General features: G+C 38.5%; 1 protein-coding gene across 1 annotated transcript; it reads right to left on the reverse strand.

Moving 5' to 3' along the window:
* Positions 1-1,383: 1,383 nt before the first annotated feature.
* LOC128359391 (overexpressed in colon carcinoma 1 protein homolog) lies at positions 1,384-10,091 on the reverse strand. The gene is made up of 5 exons (XM_053319884.1): positions 10,049-10,091; positions 4,564-4,588; positions 3,082-3,117; positions 2,210-2,289; positions 1,384-1,388 (listed from the first exon to the last, which is right to left on the reverse strand). Exons 1-5 carry the CDS (start codon positions 10,089-10,091, stop codon positions 1,384-1,386), a joined length of 189 nt encoding a protein of 62 aa, XP_053175859.1.
* Between the last annotated feature and the right edge of the window lie 254 nt (positions 10,092-10,345).

Raw genomic sequence — 10,345 nt, forward strand, 5'->3', positions numbered from 1 at the left:
CATCTTCATGGGATTGTTTGACAATGAGAAAAAATACAGAATAACACAAGCCTTTTCCTGTGAAGATTACATACAATAGAACAACATTCACAATTAAGTGTGGTACATGAAGTATAAAATATTGTTATAAAATCAGTGCAGGTGTCAGTAAACGGAAGGGAAAACAAGGGAAGGGAAAGCCAGCTCACTGCTTCTGTCTCTCTTCTTCCCTCGCAATTTTTTTGCAACTGAATATAATTCAGTGACTTTTTTTTGCCATTATACTCAATCACATTCATGTTGCAATATGTGAACTCCATTGAACAGACTGTGTTGACAGTTCTGCATTTTTGAAACCTTGAGAGAGACTGAAAAAGCAATGTGAATTACCCAGAAGCACTAGAGTCTGAGCTCTTCAGGGGAAAAACATCATGCTGCAGAGAGAACACGAGTAAGAAAGAGAGTGAGTCAGGCTGACCGAGAGAGAGAGAGATCCTCTATGTATCATGAGTCATATGATGTTACATCATCAGTCTGGGGCAGAAGTTAAGTGACAACACCAGATACAACCTGGCTGATGCACCCAGGACATTGCTGGATGTCAATTACAACAACTCATGGTCGTTCTCAGCATTTAGACCCATCATTAAAATCATTGTCGTTTTCAGACAGTTATGTGGCAGCAGCAGGTCCCTGATTGAAATCAACGCTTTTTTCAATAACTGAGATGCTCTATGTGTATTAACAGGAATGTGTTTGCTATAGGGGACCTTTGATTTCTTTCTGACTCGCCCTCTCCCCCACACCGTGAATCATTGATGGCATCTTAAAGGAATAACTGAACAGTGGTTGTTATTGCAGAGGGCTATTGGGAATGTATGTGAGTCCCAGACAGTTTGTTAGTTGACTGGGTCCCCTGTCTCTTCCTGAGAAAGAGAACGTTTCAGTAACATGGCAGAGAAGCCAAGATGGCTGTCACAATGCTCACCGCTACCACTGCCCATGGCTGTCAGTCCCAAGGTGGGTGCTGTCTGCTGTGATTGCCATCTTCCTTTCTTTCTTCTTTTGCAAAGTGAAGGGTTATTATTATGATTATGGATGCCGTAAGCAGATCTCCGCGGTGCGTCCCTGTATCACTGTGCCACCTATGACTCCGTAGGCAGTGTCCTCAGAGCCTCTGCAAGATGTTATTCAGTGTATGGTGAGCACATGCTTTCTGCTTTTAATGTGAGTGTCTGAATATGCAGGATCCTGCCGAGACAAAGAATAAAGTCATTGGCTTTCATTTTGTACCAGCTTCCATTCATTTTGAGAGAGGAAAGCATCATGTGATGTGAAATAAGAATGCAGATCAAATGGTGTCATTTCTTAAGAGTACCTGTGTTATGTTGCCCTCAATAGCTGCTAGTCTGCAAGAAGGAGAAAAAACTTGAATCAGATATTTATAGCACAGTTATTTAACAGTTTTATAGTTCTTGTGTTTCTGTCTCAATGTCAACACCCACACTCTACCCAGCAGTTTGCACTCGGAGACCTTCTTGGAAAAAAGAGTTAATTGTTGTGCCAGAGGATACAAAAACCAATCACTTTTCTGTTTAACCTTTATGACACAAGGACAAACATGACAGGTGGAAAGCCTTTGGAGCTGCTAAATACCACAGCGAGGTCACAGTTTTTTCACTCTATTCTTACCAACATCCATAATCATATCAATTTATGTAATGACACTGATATTGGTTTACTATTGCCATTGCTGTAATAAGTAAGTAAATAAATACATAATAAATAAATAAAAACTATAAACAAGACTGAATGAGAGAATAAATAAAGCTGAGGTAGACATCTGTAACCATGAAACAATTACATTTTTTTACTGCTTTTTTTCCTCTGTGAACTATATTTATCTGTACAGCTATGAGTGCGAACATGTTTTAGTGTAAAGGGAATGCTTCTCATTAACATTCAGTAAAAAATAAAGGTCAAATAAAACCAGAGATGCTTTAGGCGACATGTGGCGTCATGGGGTGGATGCTTGGCCATTAGGGATTATTTTTCTCTATGCCCTGAGCTGCTTGAATGCAAGATGCTCATCAGTGTCAGAGGAACCACCTTATTATAGCCTACAGTTTTACACACACACACACACACACACACACACACACACTGTCCTTCATTTTCACATGACATTTATTTCCAAGAATATGGGATCTGCAGTGCTGTAGATGTTTACCTTTATGTGTGGACTTGGACTGACTCTCAGCGACAATGGTCAGGTCCGCTGGCAGACCTACATATACGCCACCATAGTTCCTGAGAGGGAAGGAGGGAACATTTATTTTTATTCGGAACAATTTAAAGAGCAAGTATTTTCTCATTTAAAAAAAGCATTATAATTATGCAGTCTATAGTTTTAACATGATATCTATGGATAAAGAAAGGAAGATTCAGATACAATCTATAGACAAAGTGAAAGGCCCTATGCTACACTGCATTCAACATGTTAACACAGATGCCCAACAACTGTTACATTGGAATGCATATATATATATATATAGATGACAAAAAATGTGTGTACATTTTTAAAAGCATGAGGATTTGATGTTTATATAGTCATTCATGTTAGAACTGCAATGTTTTATTGCAACTTGCTTCCAATTAGAATCTTTGCTAAATCTGCCAATATTATTTTAAAATAACCAATAAAACCTTTTGTTTTTGACTTGTCATAGTAGGAAACATGCAGGCGTTACTAATATGATTAACAATGTTTCTGTTCTGTTAGTGTCTCAATAAGCAATGGCAGTGTGACAGTGTGACAATGAGCTAGCATGCACAATACCAGAACCCTGAAACCAAAGCAGCTAAATGGAATTAAGCTATCATCCAATTTACTACTTACACCTGTGCTTTATACTGTGATATGTCAAAATGTTTTTGTAGTATTCAGGTCATCATCTATATACCACAAAGAAAAGAACAGTATTTTTCAACCACATACTGCAAGAGTGTGTTGATTGAAATGTATTCAAATTCACCCAAACTAAACTCAAATGTAAGAAATGAAAGTAGACAATAATGTAGAGAACATTAGCAAAAAAATACCTTCTTTTCTCATCTTCTGCCAAGGGATCTTCTGTCCTGATTGAGAGATAAAGCACTGGTCAGATCAGCTCTTGGGAGCATACATGACAGCAAACAGGCACTCATACACACTAATGAGAGGCAGTACATAAGTGATATGCTGCATTAGCCCTTTTGGGAATTCTTCCCTATGGGATTTCTAAACAACTTGCCTGATGATCAGACTGATCAGCCATTTCAGGCCTGGAACCAAGCTACTAAGCAAGCTCCCAATGACCTCAGATTGGTTTTGTGTTGTTTTTTGTCTGTAGGTCTGAAGTCTGAAGGTCTGAAGGGCTAATTTGAAGCTGTAACACTTACATGTAATTCCCTGCATTTTAGCATGGCAAGCAAAATAATTACATAAATTTCACTCCCTCAATCTAGTAATTTGTGTGTGTGTGTGTGTGTGTGTGTGTGTGTGTGTGTGTGTGTGTGTGTGTGTGTGATTTTGCTGTGTAGTACAGTCTTCGGAAGCTGTGATTAGTTTAGCTTAACTGAGTCAGTGTGCTGCTGTCAGCTCTCATGGGTCCTGTGCTGGCTGCTCAGATGGTTATCAAGGAGCACACACACATACAGTATACGTGCACAAAAACTGATGCCAGGAAATGCTTTGGAAATATTACCCCTGCCTAAACTTTGATAAATGCTAACCTTAGATGGCAAAGAACAACCTGTCCTCTATGTGACACTTCACAAATGTGAAGAGCTATTTTTGACAGAATTTGCAGTGCAGGTCAAGATGGGAAAGAACAAAAAAATCTGACTGAGTTCGCAGTTCAGATATAAGACATAAATTAGCCAGTGACTCGGAGAAGAGAAAAATATCCCTTTATTAGGATAAAATGTAGAAACATAATAGTTATTTTTGTTTTTTCTGAGTACATACAGTATTAAGTATTTAAGAATTAGTTGGCATTACAGAAATGAAAAAGAACATGAGTTTGAGCCTAATACTATACTTGTAAAACGTGATGAGCTTGTCTTTTTCTGATGGTCAACTTATTATTACTAAAAATATAACAAAATATATGTCCATTTTATTTGTTTCCAGCCATGACTGATGTAAAAACAACATTGACAGCAAAAGTGAATAACAGCAGAGATTTTTATCATTGTCTAATTTTAGTTTGTGTACTAAAACGTGAAAGCGTTTGGCAGGTTTGAACCCTGTATTTTGTATTTTGAATTTTGATTTTGATTGCAGACTGTAACCTTTAACTAAAATGCTTTTAGATAAGTAAAAAAAAAAAAAAATCATATTTTCACTTGTATAACATCACTGCAGCCGGTGTGGAAATAAATACACAGTAGAAACACATCCTGTGTGTATGCTCTGTGTGCAGTTACATAAAGCTCTTTTTATAAGGCACCCTACGTGATCTGAATGTGTGAAGCCTGGAGGCAACAAATGATGAGCTTCATGAATACTTTACATAGCTTGAAAATGACGGATGTACTTACACATCTTTGGAGGCTTCTGCTGGCCCTGAAAACAGAGGACAAGACAATGTATCTTTATTAAACTGTTGAAAAAAGGTATGTTCCTTACAAACAATTAATCCCAGTGTGTTTATAGAAACGCATGGAACATACAATCACATAACAACCCCCCCCCCCCCCCCCCCCTTATATAATACTTCACACCTCAACCCACCTCATATCTGAATGTCTGTCCACTATTTCAGAACATGTCACAGAAATCAATTAGTTAATGCTCAGCACTTCAAATATTGCTGGGAACACAGTATCAATTGCTCAGACTGAAGATGTGGACCCTCGACTGGCATCAATTTTGATATCGAGGTGGCAAACTTTGCAAACTCTTCATGAGACCACCAAGCAGATTTCCACATACCCCCCTTCTGGGTCTGATCAGGACATCAGTATTTGTTGAGGCTGTATGTGTACCCACCAGGAATGACAAAACCTTTTTCATGTATGTGTGTGTTCAGTTTTATGTTTATATACGATTCATTTTTAACAGCAAATCTATTTTTGAAAGAAATGTAATAGGGCATAAATTATGTTTCTGTTCATTAGCATAATGATTAAATGTTTTTAATGAATGTACTGTGCATATTTCATTACTTTTCCTTATAATACACACTCACGTAAACTAAATCATCATTAATGTTTTTTATGGTTGAACTGTATTCATAATTTATTTAACTGAAGCCATCTTTCCCTAACCTGAACCAAAGTGCTTTTGCTGCCTAAAACCTAGACACACACCCATTCACATGTGTGTTGAAGTCTGTTTCCCTATTGATATGTATTTTACCTGTTCAGTCTGAACCAGTTATCATTGCTATGCCTAACCCTTACCTAACCCCATCCTTGGAGGTGGCATTGTGGGAAACACAACAATACTAACAGGAGGGAAACACTATTCGAGTGGGGAAACAGACTCTGACACAAGACCTATTGTTAATGTCGAAGTCCTTTGCTCTTTCAACCCTCCATCCACTTAGAGCATTGGTGCCAACTGTCAGAACAAATACTGGCAAAAGGGTGGGCCAAATACCGCGCACCTTTTAGTAACTCGGATACAAGACTCATATGTGTAGATGTAAAAGTAAGAAGTCATTAAATATATTTACTCCAGTGTAGTTTTGCATTACTGCCACTTTACATTTTGAAATGTTCTGTTTTTCCTTCACTACATTTCAGAGGGAAATATTTAAAATTTTACTCCACAACTTTTATCTGATACCAATGACTTTGTATTTTGCAGATATTAAGACTTAAAATATAGTGTATGGCTACAGTTTAAATTAGGAAAGAGTGTCCACACACTGGGTTGTAGCTCCCAGTTTTAAGTCTTTGTATTACTGACTAAAAAGGGCAGCATTTTTCCTGATGCAGGCCTGGTGGGTCCAAATGCATTGCCCTTTCTTTCTTTCTTTTTTTAGCTACATTTCAGTATGCTAACACTCTGCTTTCTTCCTTCATTTCATGTGTTGTCCTACACTTGACCTAAAAATATATTGTGAGAAAACACCATGAACTGTCCATTGCTATGAGGGTGGTTCAAATGTGGAGTGTGAAAGAAAAATTGGGGATAAAATGGCAGTTTATGATTTTTTACTCATTTTGTGCAGATTATTGTAAATGCAGGATTTATACAGTGTGTTTGTGTCAAATTCTGGGGTATTGCCCCATTTATTAAAGGTATTTTGAGTGCTTGAGTTTGGAGTGTATTCACTGATGGTTACACACACTCCTTAAACAATTGACTCTTTCATTAATCACAACTTGCCTCTGAAGGAAAACAGAAGACATTTTGTAAACCGACATAAGGCATACAGTGTGAAATGCCTTGACACCGAATGACACCCATTGAACTCATCCCAACAGCTCATTCTCTGCCGAACCACTGAACTAGATTTAAATCAAAATGAGATCATAATATATTCAGTTGGAGGATAATCTAACTTCCAACAACAGATGGAATATAGCTACATTCTGCTCCTAAATTGGTTTTCACGCCATACCCAGAAAGAAAGGCCACAAGAACAACATGTAGTCAAAGAAAATCTATCCATCTATCAAACTTAACTTATAGTGCACCTTTCAAACAAATAAAACGCAATTCAGAATGCTTTTTAGCCACTGACAAAACACACAATGGATTTAAAGACTGACGCACACCAAAGCAATTAAAAAAAGAAAAAAGGGTTTATTGAATAAGACAGCAATAAGCGATATGTAGTTAAGATAATAACATAATAAAAATGAATACAATCAGTAAAAAAACTAAACAAAAAACTAAAGTTGTGAAATACTACATAAAATACATAATGATCAACAGTAAAATGTTGATTAACAAAAATAAAATAATGATAATGAATAAAACAAGTAATAAATGATAAAACCATAAAATGATGGGGTTTTTTTTTTGGTTTACATATAAAAATACTAATATTTTCTGCTCCTCTCAGATCCTCTTAAGGCTGTTCCAGCGGCTCGGAGCGAAACGGGTGGAAGGAGCATTAGAGAAGGTTTTTGTTCTGCTTTGTGGAAAAGCTAAAAGAGAAGAACCGGAGGATCAGAGGGGCCTTCCTGGCTCATACACCAAAAGCATTTCTGAGAGGTAGTCTGGAGCAAGGCTATGTAGTGCCTTATAAACTAAAAAAGGAATTGTAAAATGCAAAACCCAACAAGTAACCAATGTAAAGACTTTAAAATAGGCATAACGCTCTCCTCCTGGAGAATTAATTGCAGCTGAGTCATTGTTACAACATTACAGAGAAATTTCTACCGTTAAGAAAGTGAGGGCTGTTTAAACTGAATGTGTGAGTCTGCTGACTTGACACTAGGGGCCTATTCATTGGCCTGACAAAAGCTCATTCATATCCAAGGCTGCACATTTGTGTGCATAAGACTAGTGATGAGCAATGTGATATAGAGTGCACTGAGGCAGTCACTTGAGTTTGGTACAGACCACAGTATGAAATTAAAAAGTACTTGCGTGACTCAACCACAGAGCTGATGATGATACGAAGAAGATGATACTCAGATCTACCTCCCCCTCAATTCTCAAAATAGGGCCAATTTAACTTGATTACAAAACTGTCTCCAAGATATTAAAAACTGGTTGGCTCATAATTTCCTTCAGTTAAATGACAACAAGACAGAGATCCTATTCTTTGGCCCCCCGCATTATACTACTGTTACAGCCCAGAGCTTCATTCGCCTTTCCACTTGTATCAGACCACATGCTAATAATAATAATAACTTGATGGCAATCTAAGTTTCAACTGGTTTCAGGCAGGTCGATTTCATTGTTAGGTCCAGCTTCCTACAATGCAGCCCCCATTTCCAAATTCAGGCAATTCATATCACCCTCTGGCCTAAAAAGAGTAATTCACACATAATATCATACGGGCTGGACTACTGTAACTCCTTTTACCTAGGCATCTCTCAGGCTACCATTTCCCATTTACAACTAATTTAAAACACTGATGTTATTTAACAAGGTCTAAAACACAAAACCACATCACCTCTATCCTTGCATCCTAACACTGGCTCCCCGATCATTTCAGGACAAACTTCAAAATCCTTATAATTGCCTACAAACCTCTTCATGGTCTCACCCTAGTATATCTCAGAACTTCTCACTCCTCAAAGCAACACCAGACCCCTCAGATCCTCCCCGGTGACATGTTGGCTGTGCTCCGTTCATGGAAAAAAAAAGGCCATTGAGAGGGATTTTTCTGCAGCGGCTCCTCAGCTCTGTAATAACCTGCTGCATGTCTGTCTTTGTGAAGCATATTGGTGCAAAACCTGTCAGCCTTTTTTTATAGTGCTATATAAATGAAGTAAACTCAGTTCCTCAATTATTATGGTTATGGTTATGATTTGGGGATTGCCAGAAAGCAAACACGTTAAAAATAAAAACTTTGACATGAAACTACAAATGTGTAGAGACATCCAGAGAGTGCTGCTATCTAAACTGTACAGTAAATAACACAATGGGAAACTGTGTCCTCTGACTCTAGCCTGGTGTCAGTTGTTATGGATAAATGAGTACAGCCACTAGTCCACATTTGTCAGTGTGACAAGATGTCACATGTCCTTGACATTGAGGTGAACGCTGACCTCTAAGACAGAGCAGGAAAATGGATAAGGCCTGCCGCCCAGAAATAAACAAACCTCAGTAAACTCAGACACCACTGATATTGTTAGTAGTCACAGTAACCCCAAAGTGGATCAAATTCAGAGCAAAGATAACATTGGTTGGCTTTGCCAGTAGCTGTCTGTGATTCTGTTAAACAAGGAACATGCCTGGCAAACGCTGATTAGGTACCTGCAAGCACATACACACACATTTACACAAGCAAAAACACACACGCTTTAATAGGCAGTGGCAGTGAGGTAATCCTGCAGATACTTCAATATAATTATTACCTCAATTTGATTGTGGTGCCAAGAGATTTGCTTGGTATAATTTAAAACAGGTATTGTATCTGCCTACACACAGAGAGACAAACCACAATGAAGCAGAATATCTGGACGAATGTTAGTACAAACAACAAGATACAGCATTTTCTCCATTCAAATGTCCAGACTTTATGAATTAAACCTGGCCATTGATTATTTCAAAGCCTTCTATTAACAGACTTAACCAGCCATCAGTCAAGTAGGAAGACAAAGACATGTGAATGTCACTGAAAATGCTTGTCTTTCATCCTCAAAATCCATGGAAACCAGAGCAACACAACCAAGAGGAGGGAAAAAATACATACTGTAAAAACGAAAAGCAATAGTGTCCTTGGGAAAGCTCGCTTTTGTATCATTGTATACATTAACATTATAATAACAGTATCAGAGTCATTGTCAAAGCTTGGAGTTGGTGCATTCCTCAGGCTACTCTGGTGACTCTGCTGCCGGTCAGAGTGGAATATGGGAGACCCTCCATGATCGACCCGCCACCCATAGATTTAGGAGACCACATGCATGTACACAAACACACCACAGAGAGGGAGCACATACACCATAAAATGCTAAACATTACGGAAAAAAATGATTATATTTGCAGTCATTTTGAGACACGAATAATTATACTCTGCTGTCTATGTATACATGACTGAAATCAAAACACTGAGAGCTCCTATAACGAACATACACACACACAAACACACACACACACACACTCTCTCTCACACACACAGAGAGAGAGAGAGAGAAAGAGAGAAAGAGAGAGAGAGAGAAGACAGGGGGAAAGATGATACACACATCTGAGGACATACACTGAATGCAAGGGTAACCCTGACACACCTCATTTACATTCAAAACACCTTCTCCCCTTGGTGCAGATATTGTGACAACTGTATATCCTCCACACACTCTTACACTCTTACATAAACACACACACACATACACACACACACACACACACACACACACACACACACACACACACAGATATTCCTAGAACACTCACCTCCTCCTGAGGTGCTGGTGGCTGAGGAATTGCCACAACCCATTTTGCATCGATGCAGCCACCGTCCAAGCACAGCGGAGACGCTTAATAAGTAGAAGAGAGAGGAGGAAGGAAGGAAGGGAGACCACAAATACTTTGGAAGAGGAGGATAAATGTGAGTGAGTGAGAGATGAAAGAAAGAGAGAAAGAGAAAAAGAGGGAAGGTCAATGAAATGTATCCCACTGTTGCACAGGGATCTCCTTTGGTCGTGTTTCCCCCTCCCCTCAATCTTGCGTCTATCCTCTCTGCAATGCAAT

The sequence above is a fragment of the Scomber japonicus genome, chromosome 5, assembly GCF_027409825.1.
Source record: "Scomber japonicus isolate fScoJap1 chromosome 5, fScoJap1.pri, whole genome shotgun sequence".
Taxonomy (NCBI): domain Eukaryota; kingdom Metazoa; phylum Chordata; class Actinopteri; order Scombriformes; family Scombridae; genus Scomber; species Scomber japonicus.

Excerpts from the sequence above, each read along its gene's own strand:
- LOC128359391 (XM_053319884.1), bottom strand. The coding sequence starts at position 10,091 with ATGGGTTGTGGCAATTCCTCAGCCACCAGCACCTCAGGAGGAG. Across the intron at positions 4,589-10,048 it reads CACCAGCACCTCAGGAGGAG|GGCCAGCAGAAGCCTCCAAA; the intron begins GTGAGTGTTCTA and ends CTCTGTTTTCAG. Across the intron at positions 2,290-3,081 it reads GCAGAAGATGAGAAAAGAAG|GAACTATGGTGGCGTATATG; the intron begins GTATTTTTTTGC and ends CTTCCCTCTCAG.